At 42.5% G+C, this 19925-nt stretch overlaps 1 protein-coding gene across 1 annotated transcript in view; it reads right to left on the bottom strand.

The window, feature by feature from the left end:
* LOC140122492 (saxiphilin-like) overlaps positions 1–16941 on the bottom strand; it is a 54869-nt gene extending 37928 nt beyond the window's left edge. Inside the window, exons 1-4 of the mRNA XM_072143420.1 lie at positions 16794–16941; positions 14495–14658; positions 12922–13030; positions 8397–8612 (exon numbers count right to left, since the gene is read on the bottom strand). Of these exons, the coding sequence (XP_071999521.1) occupies positions 8397–8612; positions 12922–13030; positions 14495–14658; positions 16794–16842 (538 nt within the window). The 5' untranslated portion in view covers positions 16843–16941. The remainder of the gene's footprint in view (positions 1–8396; positions 8613–12921; positions 13031–14494; positions 14659–16793) is intronic.
* Between the last annotated feature and the right edge of the window lie 2984 nt (positions 16942–19925).

Here is a 19925-nt window from a genome sequence, read left to right as displayed (position 1 = left end):
CGGAACCTACCCTGATGGATGTCTTCAACGGCAGTGCAATGGCGCCCTGACTGCACCATGATCTGCAGAAAGTGAGGGAGAGAGTCTCAGCAGCAGAGGAAAGGGTGGGCATTATTGAAGACCAATTTGACAAGGGATGAAAGAAAAATACTTTTAATATAACTTCATTAATGGCAAAGGCGGATGATTTCGAAAAATAATACAGAGTTATAATAAAGAGTTATAGGGGTGCCAGAGCGATCGGAAGGCAAAAACACTACAGACTTTTTTGAAACTGGCTGTTGAAAATATTCACTAAAGATGAGCTGACGCCTCTGCTTGCTGTTGAGAGGGAGCACAGAGTGTCATCGCACCCTTTACCTCCAGGAAATGCGCCTAGACCAGCATTGATCCACATTCTTCTCTTTAAGGACAGAGATCGAATCCTGAGGTTGGCCAGAAACTGACCACAATTATGTATTAATGTCAGTAAGGTGGCAATCTTTCCGGATTTCTCCTCAGAAGTGCAATTTCAGCAGGTGAAGCAGAGGCTACAAGATCTAAATCTCCCGTATGCTATGTTTTACCCTGCACGCCTGAGGATCTCTGCACTGGAGTGTAACCACTTCTTTGAAACTGCAGCGGATGCTGCCTACTGGCTTGACCTGAATGAGCACCGTCTACGCCAGGGAAGGGCATCCCCACCGCACTGAGAACTGACCATGCACACGCTATTATATTACTTGGGACACCTTGTGAGATTTTGTCCGATAATGCCAAGCGGTAAAGTGTTTAGGGGTGACCCCTGTTACAGTTAATGCATAATTCGTTATGTTACTCTGATATGTGTTTTTCCTTACTAACAGGAGGGACAATTCATACTAATGGTGGATGTGCAAATATGCTGTCATCCAGTAATGGGAGCATGGTGATCCATATTAATGTGCAATGATTGTATATGTTATGGAGTAGCCGCTATGTTTCTAGCCGCGCTTCAATACTCAGTGTTCTGGTATTTATATCTTGTTTGCCTTAAGGGGTTTTTGAGGGTTAAGGGTGGTGGTGCTCCTCGGTTCACAAAGTAGTAGTAGATATGTACTGTCAAGAATAAACAGTTTTCACATGATGGGATATGGGCTCTCAGAGTCGCACCTATTTCATTACGGCCAATATGGCAGGATTAGTTAATGTTCTGTCCTGGAATGTGCGTGGCCTGGGGGATGCTGATAAAAGATATACAATTATGTGTTTCATTCAGCAATTTCCAACATCCATTATATGCATAAAGGAGACGCACATGACAACTGACACCATCCACCTTCTGAATAGAAGCTGGATTGGGTCCTCTTAGCAGTCTGTACATAGTGCCTATTCACATGGAGTCAGTGGGGGTCATTTACTAAGGGCCCGATTCGCGTTTTCCCTACGTGTTACCCGAATATTTCCGATTTGCACCGATTTCCCCTGAATTGCCCCGGGATTTTGGCGCACGCGATCGGATTGTGGCGCATCGGCGCTGGCATGCACGCCACGGAAATTGGGGGCCGTGGCCGATCGAGAACCCGACGGATTCGGAAAAACCGCCACATTTAAAACAAAGCTTGCACTTACCTTCACTCAGCCCGACTCGGGCTGGATCGCGAATGGACCGGGTAAGTAAATCTGCCCCAGTGTGTTAAAATAAAAAATAAAAATGTACCATTTGAATGTGCCCGCTCATGTATTGATGCAGATGGTAGATTTGTATGCCTCTCCGGGACTATATATACCGGACCCCATTTTGTTTAGCAGCAATTTATGTGCCACCACCATATAATGCTGAGGTAATTAAACGGGTACTTTCTTTCCACCTGGAGTTACCTAAGAATCGATGGCTAGAGCCCTATCTAGATGAATATCATACTGGAATTATTCCACAGAATAGTCTGTCTACAACTCTAGCAAGACAGCTGGAAGAAGTTCAATTGGTAGATATATGGATAGTGAAGAAAATATTTCAAACAATATTTAGGGATCTGATCTGGAAAAAGGGGGTGCCTCAAATTAAGTATGAGACGCTACAGCGTTCCAAAGAGGGGGGAGGATTAGTGGCCCCTAACTCATGGCTCTATTTCATTGCCTCTCAGCTCCAACACTTCCGTGGCTGGGGACTGGAAAACACTACTTAACTCTGTAGCCTCCCACAGGCCACGCTTCGCTGGCCTGGAGGCCAAATAGCCCCATTATGGAGAGGAGTTTTAGATCTCATATACATGGTATTTCATCTGTGTATTACTGTGACTCCAGTACATTGGGGCAGATTTACTTACCCGGTCCGTTGGCGATCCAGCGGCGCGTTCTCTGCGGTGGATTCGGGCCCGGCCGGGATTCATCAAGGTAGTTCCTCCGCCAGGTAGCGCTGCTACGCTGAAAAGCATTCGGATGCCCTGAAGTTCACCGACCCGGACCAAGTGAAGGTAAGCGCGTCCCAAGTGACACATTTTCCGTTTTTAAATGCGGCAGTTTTTCCGAATACGTCGGGTTTCCGTTCAGCCACGCCCCCCGATTTCCGTCGCGTGCATGCCGGCGCCGATGCGCCACAATCCGATCGCGTGCGCCAAAATCCCGGGGCAATACAGGGAAAATCGGCGCAAATCGGAAATATTCGGGTAACACGCCGGGAAAACGCGAATCGGGCCCTTAGTAAATGACCCCCATTGTGTCTTAGTATACGTAGAGGAAATTCCGGGTGACGCATTTAGTAAATTAGCTGTAAGGCGAGCATTATATCAGTCTAGGAATCTAATTGCATCTAAATGTTGTGTCCGACCGCACTGGCCTTACAGGAATTTAAGGACAAAATGTCGCATTTGATCAGACCATAAAAAGGGCTATTTATGAAACGCAAAGCTGTGACCAAATTTGATAAGTTGTGGGCTAACAGGCAGGACTGAAGGAACGGGATGGTGTGCTAATCTGATTCTGGTGTAATAGGGGTGAGGTTGTATGGGGAAAGGCGAAGAGGATGAAAAGAGTGTTGAACAAATATGTTTATTGCTACTTATGACAGTTATTCCATTGCCCACTGAACCGGGGAGCTGGGATGTGTGGGTGGGAAGAGAACAGGATAAGGGGTTGGGCTCTGTTAGTAGGCAATAATTAAAAGTTGTAAAAAATTTTAAAAATGTTCAATACAGTGAGAGATTTCCCTTTTAGACAGAGCTCCTTTTTTGCTAATAGTCACAGAGCCCCCACCCCCCCACCCCTCCATTTTGCTAATAGTTACAGAGTCTCCTTTAAGCTAATTGCCAGTGGAGCCCTTTTAGACAGTAGTTACTGAACACCCTTCTAGACAAAAGTCACAGGGCCCCCTTCTTGCTAATAGTGACAGAGCCCCTTGTTTTTGAAAACAGTCACTGAGCCCCTTTTTTCTAACAGTCACTGAGCCCCTTTTTTCTAACATCATAGTACGGAATCCAGTCACACTGATTATGAATTTGAATTTTTTATTTTGCACACAGTTAATTTTAAGTGACGTTTCGGTCAATCACTGACCTTCTTCAGACACTATGAATGTTAAGGTGGGATAACATATAAGTATTTATACATGACAGTGAGGAAGGAAACAAGGGGATATGTACAGTGGGCATATTTACATATTTACACAACAAGTATACATGATGCATATACAGAGAAGGTCAGGATAGTTCCTGTGACACAAGGGTAAATCATGTATCAATTAACATAGTATATCAATTCATATGGTAATGGATGAGCAGGGAAACTTTGGGAATGCTATAAGATTCAGTAGTAGAAGGCTTGACAGGGTAATCAAGTAGTAATGGTACCTGTAAAGGAAGCATAAGAATATAAAACTACTCTCACAACAGAAGACTTCACCTCGCTCAAAACCAAAGTCAACACCTATCTCGATTCCTTCAAAAAGGATACAGAAAACAAGAAAAGGAGAAAATTCTTCCGAGACGCCGAAGACTATCTTAACGACAGAGTGTACAGATGGCAAGACAACTTCCAGACATATTTCCCCAGAAAAAACTACAGATCATCAGCCAACTCCTCGGCCTCAAGCATCGAGGGAGAACCTCAGGATCATACCCATTCTTCTTCTTTTTTAGGAACAACTCGAGGCCGTCGCCCAAGAGGAAGACGCGGAGGGGGCAGCACAAGAGACAACATGGCAACCATGACTACTCGGTCCCAGGTAGGGAGACTCCATTAGTTGTCAATATCTCCTCCAAAAACATTAGCCCAGCAGAAATGTGTTTACTGCAGAAAGGTCTGTCATTCTGTCCGTCACATAAATTCAACACTTTCGATTTAGAAATGGACCTACAAAAATTTTTCAGAGGGATCCGCCTCAAAGCACATTTTGAGGACTCTATCCCACCAACTATCGAGAATAGAAGCCCAATCAATCTCCCATCATTAGGTTTGAGGATTAAAAGTCACTTCATGCCACCCAAAGGTTCACATAGTGTTGAAGCCTTCATTAATCTAGTCAACAGAGACATTACCCAACTGAGACAGAATATAGACTCAGGCCAACTATATGCACCCAATAACATGAGTAGCACTGACAAATTAGCACTATCTAACCTTTTGACATCCAAAGAGATTACCATAAAACCAGCCGACAAAGGCGGAGCTATAGTAATCCAAAATAAAGAGGATTACATTAACGAAATACTATCACAACTTAATGATACCAACATCTATGAGAAACTAGACAGAAATCCTACAGCCAGGATCTCTAAAAGAATAAAAGACACCTTGGATAAACATCTCTCACTTGGTACAATTGACTCCTCCACACACACCTTCCTAACACAAAAAACACCCATTATCCCCGTGATTTATACCCTTCCAAAGATTCATAAAAATCTCAACAAACCTCCAGGCCGTCCCATAGTGGCATCAACCGAATCCATACTCTCACCACTGTCTATTCTTCTCGAAAAAATTCTAACCCCATTGGTAAGATCCACTAAGTCTTTTCTCCTAGACACCAACTCATTTCTCGAACTTATTAATGACATTAAAAAAGTCAACCCTACAGACCTTCTAGTTACCTTAGATGTTAACAGCCTCTACACCTCGATAGCCCACAACAAAGGCCTTAGAGCGGTTCAGGAACTACTTAAAGAAACTAGCTATCCCACGGTTGTAATTGATCTATGTCTGGAATTACTAGAAATCGTACTCACAGAAAATCACTTCATGTTTCAAGACTTATTCTACATCCAACGACAGGGTACTGCCATGGGGTCCAATGTTGCACCCCCATATGCGAACACTTACATGGCCTTCATCGAAGGATCTTTTGTCTATCCTAATCAACTCTTTTCCACCCACTGTCGCATCTGGAAACGCTACATCGACGATGTGTTCTGCATATGGGGTGGCACATTGGACTCCTTGCACAATTTTCTTCTTGATCTCAATTCAATTTGGCCAGAGTTACAATTTACACTCCACAGTGACAGTGAGAAAATAAACTTCCTAGATACCATGATCATCAAAGAGACAGATGGGACCTTATGGTCAGATCTCTATACCAAACCAACCGATCGCAACAACCTCCTTCACTTTACTAGCTGTCACCCCAAATCTACAAAAAACTCACTCCCCATCTCCCAGTATAAAAGACTTGAAAGGATCATCAGCAAACCAGAGATCCTAAATACTAGATTAGAGGAGATGCAAGCTAAATTCTCAGAAAGAGGATACCCTTCCAATACACTCACAAAATACAGAAATACGCCCTCGAGACCCAAAAGGTCCGCCCAAAGTCGCATACCTTTTGTCCACACCTATCACCCTTTCTCTTTTAAAGTCCATAAAATCATACGGAAACACTGGCCCATACTCCATAAAGGACACCCAAATATCCCAGAGTTCAACGAACCATTTCTACCCTGCTTCAAACGTCCCGATAACCTAAGAGACAGACTAGTTAAAGCTGACATAGGCTCGGGAATTAAATTACAAAAACAACTATTCCTGAAAACTCAGAAAAAAGGCACCTTCCCATGCCTTTCTTGTGCACAATGCAACAATGTACAAAAAGGCGAGACTTTTTCACACCCCCTTAACGGGAAAAATTATCCCATACATGATTTCTTCACATGTAACTCCGATTTTGTGATCTACATGATCAAATGCCCATGTGGCCTCGCATATGTCGGTGAGACCACATTACCCATCAAAGACAGAATTTCCAAACACAAATCTACCATCAGACTAAAGAACACTTTACTCCCAATACCTGCCCACTTCCTTGAAAAAAAGCATTCTATTAACCAACTAAAATTCCAGGTTATCGAACAAATACGCAGTGACGCAGTGGGGACCGAGAGACGCAGTGGGGACCGAGTATCAATTCTGAAAAAAAGAGAGTCGTTTTGGATTCACACACTACAAACGCTGTCACCTAAAGGAATGAATAGGGACTATAATATCCAAAGCTTCTGCTGATTTGTTATTAATATGAACAATTCTATTTTTGTTACAGAGACGCTGAAAACATACATATCATCAACGCTATGGTATTGTATATGCAATATAGTAGATATATGTCTAATCTGTGTTATTGCTATGTTATCACTTTGTAGATCCACATATGCCATATATATTCCCACATTCCATATTTGCTCCCCATTACTACTATTGCATCTACTCCCATTGTAGCATATGATACACTACATATCACTTTCAATATTTGGCGCTTTTCTATTTACTCTATTATATAGGCATTTACTTTTTAGCCTAATTACTCCCATTATCCTATATTAATTTCTAATAGTATCCCCCCTTTGATACTATTATTGCGCCATTCTCCTAATTTCTCTAAACTTTTAGCACATCCATTACATTAATACTTGCTACAACCACTCCCCCATCATTTCTGCTCCAATCAGCATACAATAGCCCATGCGTTCCACCTCGCGGCAACGGGTGGAACGCAAGCTATGACGCACTTCCGGTCCAGACCGGAAGTGACGTTTTCAGGCGCTCGCGCGCCTAATATTCCTATTTAAAGCCTCACAACACTTACCACTGCAGCGCTTCTACCACACAAGCGGACTTCCGCTCTTCCCCTAAGCGCCCAGCCTGCATAGCAGCTTCTGAACTCTTACTAAACTTGCATACTGGTAAGCACTGTTTTTTATATTCTTATGCTTCCTTTACAGGTACCATTACTACTTGATTACCCTGTCAAGCCTTCTACTACTGAATCTTATAGCATTCCCAAAGTTTCCCTGCTCATCCATTACCATATGAATTGATATACTATGTTAATTGATACATGATTTACCCTTGTGTCACAGGAACTATCCTGACCTTCTCTGTATATGCATCATGTATACTTGTTGTGTAAATATGTAAATATGCCCACTGTACATATCCCCTTGTTTCCTTCCTCACTGTCATGTATAAATACTTATATGTTATCCCACCTTAACATTCACAGTGTCTGAAGAAGGTCAGTGATTGACCGAAACGTCACTTAAAATTAACTGTGTGCAAAATAAAAAATTCAAATTCATAATCAGTGTGACTGGATTCCGTACTATGATGTTTGAATGGGATTGGGACCCTATCCAGAGCACCTGAACAACAAAACCTAAGGTGTGCGATACAACTCCTATACGAAAACCTTTTTTCTAACAGTCACTGAGTCCCCTTTTTCTAACAGTCACTGAGTCCCCTTTTTCTAACAGTCACCTTTTAGACAATGGTCACTAAGCCTCCATTTAGACAATAGTCATAGTGCCGGCCCCCAGTAGCCATTAGTCACAGTGTCTACCCCCAGTAGGCACTGGTCAAAGTACCTGTCCCCAGTAGCCACTAGTCACAGGGCCAGCCCCCAATAGTCACTAGTCAAATTGCCCAGCTTCTCCCCAATTTGCCAAGCTGGCTGTAAATTTAACAACAGGGTCGGTAAGCCGTAGAGAGGCAATCAAATCCCACCCCTGCATTTATCCATTTGTATTTCTTATGTGTCTATGTTGAGAAGTCAAGTAGATGATCCTATTGATGATTGACAGCCTTCTTGATTTCTCAACATAGATATTAAATTACTCAGCCCCTTCAGTTGTATAACATGCTGTCTAAAAATTACAAACACTTTATCATTGTGACATACATATTCAATTGTGTAAACCCCAGGAATAAACCACTAGGAATTTCACCTCAAGATATATAAAAGGTTTATTGTGATATAGGTCACTAAGGAATTCAGTAAACATTCAAAAATTTAGGAAACCAAATACTTTGGAAGGTTAGATGGACAAGTCAGTTATACATATAGATATCCTGCGGCAAATTTGGCTCATATTGGGAATGGACTATCATCTGTATAAACAGCAATTAGGAGTAATAAAAACTGAATAATAAAATTAGAAAAATTCACTTACTTTCCTCCCCGCATGTTGGAGATTCTCCGGGAGGTTTCTTTGTACCATCAATCTCTTTCCCTTCTGCAGTAACACACCAGCAGTATCCGGTGCTGCCATGACATTGCTTCGGACTATAGTTGCCCTTTTCATCACACTTGGGCACAAAAGCTCCTAGAAGGGGCCGTCCTCCTTTAAGTAGATGCTGAATTTGTTTGTGACACGGGCCCTGGATTTCTAAATTGACAATAAAAGTAATTTCATCAGAACGAAGCTTACACTGGGTCATGTATTCCACTTTCTCAAATGAAAGTCATTTTTGGAATGATGTTGCTGACTGTCCGAAAAAAATTCGATTAGATTAGATGATCATTATTAGATTGGTGATGGGGCTGATACATTGGCGCAGGGCCGGCTCCAGGTTTCAGTAGGCCCCTGGGCGACAGTGCCTCAGTGGGCCCCTTTGCAGAGAACTCGCGTGACAGCATTAAAAATTCAAAAACTAAAAAACTGTCTCCTGTTCCCTGAAATATTCCCCAGTTTATCATCCCAAACAGCCGTGTCACGGTCAGGGCAGTTTTGAGGTCATTTAACCAACAGAGCGAACCTAAAAATGTGTGCCCCTCCACTCTGCCAAGTAATAAATCTGAAACTTCAACTGAACCTCATAATACACACCAGAGCTGCTGCATAACCTCATAATACACACCAGAGCTGCTGCATAACCTCATAATACACACCAGAGCTGCTGCGTAACCTCATAATACACACCAGAGCTGCTGCGTAACCTCATAATACACACCAGAGCTGCTGCGTAACCTCATAATACACACCAGAGCTGCTGCGTAACCTCATAATACACACCAGAGCTGCTGCGTAACCTCATAATACACACCTGAGCTGCTGCGGAACCTCCTAATACACACCTGAGCTGCTGCGGAACCTCCTAATACACACCTGAGCTGCTGCGGAACCTCCTAATACACACCTGAGCTGCTGCGGAACCTCCTAATACACACCTGAGCTGCTGCGGAACCTCCTAATACACACCTGAGCTGCTGCGGAACCTCCTAATAAACACCTGAGCTGCTGCGGAACCTCATAATACACATCACTGCTTACACTGAACCCTCTCTGCTTCTCATGTACATTTGAGATGATTAATATCATTCACACATCCACACATGCAGCAAGACATATATACAGGCAGATAGATACATGCATACAGCTACAGGTACAAGCATAAAGATAGACAAGCATGGAGGCAAACACACACACACACTGACAGTCAGATACAGATACACATGCAGGCAAAGACATCATCACACATACCATACACTCACTATATACACATCCATACATGTCACATACCATCACACCCTGTGGTGTCTGCAGCAGCCCTGGCATCACACAGAGGAGTCTTCAGGCTTCTCCTCCTCCTCCACCTCTTCGTCCCGATCTCTGAGCTGCCGGATTTCAGCTGTACTGCAGCTCCGTGTGAAGAGGTGATAGGGGGAGGGGGGGGGATGTTAACCCATAATGTGCTGCATCACACAGGCAGCTCAGTAGCCTCTACATGTGCTGTGTCTGTCCGAGTGGGGGAGGAACAGTGCAGGACACAGCTCCTCATCACAGGAAGTGAAGATGTGCACAGCGTGTGTGGGCCCCCGGCAGCTCTCTGGGCCCCGGCACTTGCCCTGGTATGCCGGGTGCTGGAGCCTGCAATCACCAATGAACTGATAGCCTTAGTGATGACCACTGGACCTACAGTAGAACATACAGATGCAGTCCAGGTCCCTAAAGCGTGCACCATTGTATACTTATATATCATTATAAACAGTGCTCAGGCTTTCAAATGTCTGGTTCCTCATTGTGTGCAGCTTTATTGGACCCTGAAGAGAAGGCAGAAACAGTATTTACCAGTTCTGTCTTCTCTGTTCATTCAAGCACTCGATAAGTGCTGTACATGGAATAGTGGCAGCAGCAGGTAGGTTGTTTGTACGCCTCCTGCTGGTCTTATTATTAAACACATGATCGCAGGAATAGCAGTGCTGATTAGCCCAAGTTAGTGAAAAAGTCATGGCAAAACAAAGTCAAAATAAAATTAGTTCCCTAGGGACTTGAGGGACAGAAAGTATAAATAAAACAAAAAAATTTGAACAATACCTAAAACCCATGAGGGACTAATGTCCGGCCTGAGCGCTCAGACACCGGGTAGTCGCTTCAGACACGCTTGTGGGTTTTTGTCCAAAATCAAATAAAAAATAGATACAGAAAAAAACCTAGCCCAAAAATTTTGTCTGCTCCGTGAGTCGCTGATGTAATGCTAAACGACTCCCTGTTGCTACAAAGCAGCCATGTTATATGTCAAATATTGCCGCATAAAACGGCACTAGCTGTGTACTAAAGTAAGCAGCCCCGAGTGCTACAACAGATGTAGGAGTGTTACACTGCTAGCGTTATCGGATACCTCTGATAACGCTAGCAGACACTGCCGCGATGTACCCTTGTACCGTGCTGGAAGAGGTCCGGTGTATTCATGAGGGGGCGGGTTTATGGGCGGTGACTGCCGCATGACGCGCGACAGTCACTGCTGGCTTTGAGAGCGGGTTGGCATCTCTAGAGTACAGCGCAGCAGTGTTTGTTAGCGTTATTGGTTTCCTATAACGCTAGCAGTGCAACACTGCTGCGTCTGTTTTAGCATTAGGAACTGCTTACTTAAGCAATCAGCACCTAGTGCCGTCTTTATATGTGACAGGTTCTCTTTAAAAGCTTTGTTTCCGGGTATCACTATCCCAGCCAAACAAAAATAGCTAAAATGCAAACAAAATATTTAAAGAGTTCCCATTTCAGCAACTAAATATTATTTTTGCAGCGGCATATATCAAGAGCCTATTGGTGTATAGTGGTAGGGTGCTGCACAGCATTTATTCTACGCCAGGCAGGGCCTGACATAGAAATAAACACAGCTGGCGACTTTTCACATGTGAAAGGTCAGCAGCAGCAGTGAGTATGTAGGCGTGGAGACAGTAACACCCCGCGGCCAGCCCACTCTCGGCCGGCCGCTCCCACCACTTTCCCGGCTGCGACCCCCCTTAGCGGATTGGAGCAAATAATCGCAAGTGCTAGCAAAGTCTAAAACCCCTTGCCAGGTTATGAAAACATTATTACTGTTTATTTTTTTCTGTCTCTCTTCTTTTTTATGCGGAAAAGATACCGTTCTTATTTCTCACTTTTTTTTTCTCTCTCTATCCTCTACCTCTCTCTCTGTGAATTGAACATAGATGGTAAAATACATAGTATACTACAATTGGAATGCAATTGGTTTTCGTAACTCTGTAATTTTGTATTTTGTAAAGTTGTTTTTTTTCCTTCTTTTGTATTGTTTAATAAGTCAATAAAACAGAGAAAATTTTAAAAAAAGAGGCTTCTATGTTTACTTCCGATGGAGAGAAACCTGTCGCTGGTCATGTGATGTCCCACAGGTGCACAACTCGTTATATCACGGGATAGGGCCTAACTTGCAGGTCGGTGGGGGTCCCACTGATGAGACCCCCACAGATCACAAGAGCAAGAGGTCCAATGGGGTCCCACGTACCTCCGTCAGACACGTTGTCGCTCCGTCAGAGTAATGGAGCAGATGGCTGCGCATGACCGTTCTGTTCCATTTATCTCTTTGGGGCTGATGGAGATCTGGGTAGGGCAGCGCTTGGCAATTTCATAGAGATTAATGGAGCAGAACGGTCATGCGCAACCGTCTGCTCCATTACTCTGACAGAGCAACAAGGGGTCCGACGGAGGTACGTGGGACCCCATCAGACCCCTTGTTTTCGTGATCTGTGGGGGTCTCATCCCCCCTCCGATCGACAGGACAGGGACTTAATTATCTTCCTGGGAAAACCCCGTTAAGCAATACATGTCAGCAAGAAGGGGAAATGGCATACAATACAGCAGTAATAGTTTGGTGGTGCGTCCACAGTACTGTTAAAGTAACGATGATCTGGTGGTCCCTCCTTATTTTTGGTTTGCTTGCAATGATGATGTTCCATCTGTAGCCAATCCCAGGGCTCAAATGGTTTATCATGAAGACCAGTGATTGATTGCATAAGTCACATGGTGCCACAATCGGCAGAATTCAATGAATGTCTCAGAGTCTCCAAAAAACTAAAAGGATACCTACTGGAGTTCTGGAACAAAAGGTAAATCTCCCAAGTCATGTCGACTCCTTCCGCATCTTCCAGGCCCTCCCACAATTTATATGTGATGTAGATACTTTATGTGCTTGTAATTTCTTACAAAAAGACCATGACCAGCAAATATGTTATTTAAAAAGAGGTATTTCACCTCCAAATCAAACTATTAATTACATTTTGCCAGATTCTTTAAAACTCGGCTGTCCAACCACTATAGTTTAATAGCGACCCCTGATTGTATCCCTATAATGTGTATGACCATTCTTAGACTTGGGCTTAACAGTTTTGCTTACAAATGAAATATTCTTCAAAATAATAATAATAATACTCTAAACCATTGCATGAGTACTCACCTTTCTGGTAATGATAACTTTCAGTAATGATGGGAATGAGATCAAAAGGTTTTAATGAAGCTTTATAAATATCTTCCCCGTGTAGAGAAATAGCATCTGCTTCTCCGTGCTGAAAGGGAAAGATTCATCATTGACACAATGAACTGATTGGAGAAAGTCCAGCGATGCACTGAACATTGATAAATGAAACCGTAAAAATTGTATTTCCCTGCAGAACCACAGTACGTAAAATTTGAGTGTTCCAAAACTTTTAAACCAAATTGCTTTAATTAATTGGGTAAGTGCAAACGGTAACAATATAATTGTCAGGCTCCAGGGGTAGTGGACCCATTGTACCACTGGGGACAATGAAGTAAGCCGACACCTGGGACCGGAGTCTAAGAGGTTTTCAATAGACCTGCTGCAAAGCGGGTTGGACCTGCTGCGGTGTGGTACCAATAGGTCGTTCCACATTTTCGACTTTGTCCGCGGTGGCAGCCAAGGCAAGGTACAGAAATGTAAGGCAAACTCGTGGTCAGAGACAGGTAGGAGGTCGAGACAGGAAACACAGGATCATCGTTAGGAACAAAGCAGGAGGTCAGAGCAGACGGAACAGGATCAGGGTCAAATGCAGAACCGGGGTCACAACGGGAATTCGGAAACACAACAAAACGCATAGGGCAGCTTTCTCAAAGGCTCTAGACACTAAGATCTGGCAGGGAATGCTGGGAGAGGCCGGCTTTTAATAATTTCCAGAAAAGGGCCAGCACCAATCAGCACTGGCTCTTTAAATCTTCCAAAAACGGCGTGGGCGCACCCTAGGAAACAGAGACACGCACGCACGGCTGCCGGACGGGAGTTAGGAATGAGGACAGGTAAACAACTGCAGCAGGGCGCTGGGGCAAACGGAGGATCATGGTTGAGCCCACGACCCGAGACAATAATTATTCACTTATTACATGAAGGAAAAATGCTTCTTGCTTCTATATATACAGCAGAGGGAGGGGAGGGGGTAGAAAAATAAAAGCCTTATACTCACCTTCTTCGGTGTTCCCGTTCACTAATGGCACCGCCCATCACTGAGGGCCTCAACAACTGCCAGATGCTTGCTACAGCATTAGTATACAGTGTGTTGCAGGAAATGACAGTAGTTGGGACAGGAGTATAGGCCTTTGTAAACAAACGACCAGCAGTGATGGGTGGCCTCATGGGTAAACAAAGTGTTAATCCTAAACAGAACTCACGGTGGTCACCACCTATAGTATAGCATCATTGCACAGAAAGGAATAGAATGGGGAAAAAGTGAAAAGTGGTGAGTGTCTCACATAAAATGTAACCTTTATTTAATCAACAGATAAAATTGTATCATTTTACTTATTAAAGCAAACAACTAAACTTTGTGGAATTTATGTCTGTATGCCACCTAAAGTGATACATTCATAGCTTCTGAGTTAAATCTTCCAGGGATCATAAAGGAGAGGTCCCCTTTCTTGGATTATTAAACTCTCCTTTATGTAGATAGCTTTTAAGATGTAAGCACTATCCAAAACCATTTCTTAAAAATTCTTATAGATCCCCCTGAAGATGTACTTACACTGATAGCAGTCATGCAGTCCTCAGTGCTGGATTTTTTTACACATATGAGTTGAATATCGCTGACCAAGCAAGAGCTCGCCAGATCATTGCACTTTTTGTCTTCAGCATCTGATATCACACACCAACGTACATTTCTTTCTTTGGGTTCTGCGATACTCAGCCCTGGAAAAGTCAGGGACAAGTGAAAATAATGAAAAATAATACATTGTTAAAACTTAAACTTTGATAGGTGTGCTCCACTCACCTCAGTAGTACAGGACATAATAGTTAGACTCCATCTACTTATACTCAATGCATAGTAAAACAGGTGGTGGGAGAGAGGAAAAGGGAGGTGCCGGCGTGTGCATAATTAGCAGCCCGGAGCACCGGACATCATGTCCCTGTGCCCAGTGCTACTAAGTATATGTTTCTTTTCTAGGTGATCCCGGTGCTTCAAGACTAGCGGAGAACACTGCCGGGATCAAGATGAAGAAGAGTGAAAATGAGTATTTCTAGTTTTTTTGTGTTTTTGCAATCTTTAATTTCCTGCAAGACCAGTACAGTGTGACACATATCAGACGATACCTTTAACTCCAATGCTGTGCATCTACTGACTATTGGATAATAAAGCTGCTTTTATTGCTATGTGAGTGCTGACCGTCTGTTTTACTGTACATTATTAAAATGTATCAGAACTAACACTTTGGTCTTTCTGCTTCAATCTACATCAGAATATTGAACCTGAAAAGTGTTTGTTTTTTGAAGAATTAAGTTTATCTCCTGCACCAAAAACTGCAATTTACTACAGCTAGGAGCTGGTGTAAATGTGAGGTAGAATTTACACAGTTGCTGGCGCACACAATATTAATGGAAAAGAGGTTTAATGTGCGCACATACACCAAACATCCCAAAGTTACCAAACATACCAAGCTGTCCGTGCACCAAATCTTTTAATGATATATTTTACATTAAAAAATGGCATAAATTGTACAAAAAAAATTCCTCTCTATGTTCCCAATAACTTCATACCTGGTAATAACGTCTTCTGATTACTCATTAAAAAAAGTTTGTCAGCTTTAAATGTTTAGAGAAAGTTTAAGGTGTCACAACTGCCTTTTAAGACTTCTTAGTCACAGTTGAGACAATTTTGGCGCCTCTTTCAAGTTGATAGTATATTGTTGCCCTTGAAACTTTTGTGTAACTTTTTAAACAAATGATGCAACTTTGCACATTCTGCCCTCTGGGTGTAAGTTGCATGGCAGACCCAAAACAGAAAACAAAAGTGTCAACTTGACAAAAGTCTCAACTGACTAAAAAAAGTCTCAAAAAGTAGTACAAGAAACCAGACTCATTTACTAAGGGTCCGAACGCCGCACTTTCGTTGGGTTTCCAGAATATTTCCGTTGTGCGCCTAATTGCCCGGGGGTTTTGGCACACGCGATCAGATTGTGGCACATCGGCGCCAGCTTTCACGCGGCAGAAATGGGGGGGGCATGGCCGTCGGACAACCCGACTGATTCGGAAAAACTGCGGAATTTAAAAAACGATTTGTGTCACAAGACAAGCACTCACATGCACTGGGAAGAAGAAGGTGAACTCCTGCGGACCTCGGCGCAGCAGCGACACCTGCTGGATATCGGGCGCACAACCTTAGTGAATCCTGGCAGCCCCAATGTGGTAATAAATTGCCCCCCTTAAAGAGTACTTCATCTTCCAACAAATATTTTTCTATCAAAGTTGCATGAATTTCTTTTATAAGCAATAAAACCCTGTCTATATACTACCCCTGTTTCAGGTATAGATCTGAAAACAGAAAGAATTACTTAATGACTTTATACACTTGGAGAGGTAAAATACCAAGGCTTAAGACTGGGGAATGAAACATTTTAAATTGCAATACAAATATATCATTACAAAGTCTTGTATATGCCCTTGTACTATAAGACCATGCAAAGTTAGCTGGAGGTTTACATGTCTAATAGATGTTGGTCCTATTTATGGTGAACACAACTGATGCCAGAACAGGGATAACCCTGGATATTCCACGCCCTTACCAATGATTGATGTCACTGATGTCAACACATCAGTCGACACAGGCAAACACATCATTGGTGCAGCGCTGGGGATAGGCGGTGAAGGCCTTGCCTAATAATTCATTGTTGCTTTTATGACTGTGCCCAACTCTTCATTTATTGCCCATCGGGATATAAAAGCATGAAGCTGCCAGATAGGCTGGATTCATATTTTTTATTCTAATTTACATTATTATTATTAATATTATTAACTGATTCCCTTTGTATGAATGTGTGTTTACTTACCTAACAGGCAGAGATATAGTAAGACCTGGAAAGCCGGAGTCATCCTCATTCTTCACCAGGCACCCTATGAAGTCCTATTGTGGGTTGTTTCCTATTTATAAGAGAACAGGGTAGCTGAGGGGGAGATCAGTTGTCCTTGTATTATTTGTAAAAATGTTTCCCAATTAGACCTATTCACCTCCATCTATGTGACTCTTTGATTTTGGCTCAGATAATGTTTTTTCTATTTTGTAACAGTAACATACGTTGGCCAATTTGGAACTGAATCTGACAAATCTTGTGTGCAGGGGTCTTCTGCTTTATACAGGAACATGCTCCTCAACAGAAGGGAAATAGAAGTTATGGAGCGTTTAGAGACATTTGCTCTTCTTCTTGTTAATAAAAGACAGAATAAATTCTGTGAATGAAGAAGAGGAATCCACCAACTAATATTATCTGAGTGAAGCTGACCCCCCACCTTGCTAAAATAAAACAAAATTGGCGTCAAGAGTTTGTGCTGGTTTGTGCAGCAGAAATTTTCATTCCTGCCGCTATCATTTTTAAGATATTAATAACAGTTTCCAAAGGTGATCAGAGGTCAATCAGCTCCCGCCCCTGAAATTACCCAAATCAAACTAATCTGGTGCCAATCAACTGTGTTATGTTTGTGCTGGTTTGTGCTGCTCAAATTTTTGTTTATGCTGCTTTTGTTTTGAAGATATCAACAAAATTACAAAGGTCAGCCAGCCCCCACACATTACCCAAATCAAACAAAACTGGTGTCAAACATTTGTGCCACATTTGTGCTGCTATAATTTTTAATGTATTGATCATTTTTTACAGAGGTCAGCAGAGTTTTTTCCTTCCAAAGTACATGTGTTTGCTAGCACCCCTGGTGATAAAACCAGAGAAGGGTTACTAGGTTTGTTTTTTTACCATTTCAGCCTAAACACCTTAACTTATGTAAACACCTAAACATACCTTAAAAATGATAGCAGCACAAATGAAAAATTTTGCTGCACAAACCAGCACAAATGTAGCAAAAACATTTGCCACCAGTTTTGTTTGATTCAGTTAATGTGGGTGGGGCTTGCTGACCTTTTGACCTTTTACAATTTAGTTAATATCTTCAAAACAAACGCAGCACAAACAAGCACAAACGTAGCACAATTAATAGGCACCAGCTTTGGAAACTTTTATTAATATCTTTAAAAAGATAGTGGCACAAACAAAAATTTCAACTGCACAAACCAGCACAAAATTTTTACACCAATTTTGTTACATTTGGACAAGGGGGGGGGGGCAACTTCACTCAAGTATTTTATCTACATCCTCAGTTATATTGGATCCATAGACTTCTCAAACACCCTCTGAAATTTCTATTCTTACTTTCACCTTTCCCCTTTGCATGATTTGAAGCTCATTTGATCCCTAGTGGATTTATTAGAAGCTGCAAGTCAAGACAACCCTACATGCCATCCATTCTCAATCCAGGCCTTGGTTTTCTTATTGAATGAAGTTTCTTGCTGCTACCCGAAGCCTCTTGCTGTTTGGGCATTTATTCCTTGCTCACAGATATAAGAAAGCCCTAGTTCAAGGCATAAGCCAGTCAGAAAGTTATTGATAGAGCCCCCAGGACAGATGAAGTCAAAGGTAAAGGATAGGCAGCCACCAACTACTCAAAGAAATTTGTGTCTGTGACAATCTTTAGAGATTTTCAAACACCTGTTACATAGTATTTGCATGTAAAAGTACAGCCGGCCGTCAAAATCTTTTTCACATTATATGTCATTTTATGAGTTTTGGCCATTTTAATTAAATTTATAATATATTTTTTATTGAAAAACATTTTTTTTAAAATTTTTTTTAATACTACCATGGGACATGAATAAGCAATGATCTGATTGAATGCTAAACTATTGCAGGGTATTAGCTAAGTCAGCCTAGGCTGAAGGGATCTTACAGGCACTGCCTGCGGACAGTCCTGGGGTCCTTATTGGACCTTAGGGCTGCCATTACAGTGATTGGTGCCCCTCCTGAAAATGGCATGGGGAGGGCAAATTGTGGGGGAGAGACCCCCAGCAGGCAGTTTAAATGCTGCGGTTGTGCTGCCCACGGCATTTGATGGGTTAAATACAAGAGCTCACTCCGACCACAGGTGTTACATTGGGGTGTCAGCTGTTAGTTACATGACAGCCCATGTTTTATGATGCTGGTTCAGCTCCGATTACGAACTGAGCCGGCATCAGCTCTGTGTCCGATATATCAGATGCTAAGCACTAAAGCCTAGGGCTCAGCGTCCAATATATCAAACCCGAAGCACCAAGGGGTTAAAAAGTTCTCCATATGATGATGACAGATCCATTCTGTTAGGGTGTAAATAATAATTTTTTTGTAAATCGTTGACTATTAGGAAAAATATGACAGTTAAATAATGTACAGTCCATGTGTAATGTGCTGCTGGATGGGTCATTCCTAACGTTGACTACAGTTAGTCTCCTGGTTGGCTGGAAGGAGTTTGGCCAGCACCCCCATGTCATATTTAGGCTTCCTATATCTTGAATTCTGGAGTTCCCCTAATAGTTCCCCTAATACTTTTCCTGCCACATACTGCAAGAATGTAGTAATGACACCCACAGTACAATCACTGGAGGGTTAACATGTAATGTTGATGTTAATGTTGCAATCTTTGTTATCTTTCCTGCAGAACCCACGCTGGTGACTGGTTGGGACTCAGCATGCTTTGCAATTAGCTCTGCAAACGTTTATAAATAGGAGCTCATTCCAAAGCTCTGCATCAGTGTTCAGTCAGTGATCTTTTCTCTGAGCTCCTGTCTGGAGACAGGACTAGGTCAGTGTACTTTGCTCTGCATCTCCATGTGCTAATACCATAGAGACTGCTCCCTTGCTGCTCAAGCAGCAAATCCTATCTGGCTCCTACTACTACTACACACTCAAATCAGTGGACTGGGTCCTCGTTCACACCATCTCTTATAGAAACGCTGCAACATCCACAATCACAATACATTGGATTTACATTCCTCTCCCGAAAAGACACACAGAGGAAGATAGACTGAAAAAATGCAACACAGTAACACAGGTAGAGTTTAAAAATTATAATAAAAATATACCGTATATACTCAAGTATAAGCT

The sequence above is a fragment of the Engystomops pustulosus genome, chromosome 3, assembly GCF_040894005.1.
Source record: "Engystomops pustulosus chromosome 3, aEngPut4.maternal, whole genome shotgun sequence".
In the NCBI taxonomy this organism is placed as follows: domain Eukaryota; kingdom Metazoa; phylum Chordata; class Amphibia; order Anura; family Leptodactylidae; genus Engystomops; species Engystomops pustulosus.
The sequence above is the reverse complement of the archived record's forward strand: the minus strand, read 5'-3'. Positions and strand labels throughout refer to the sequence as shown.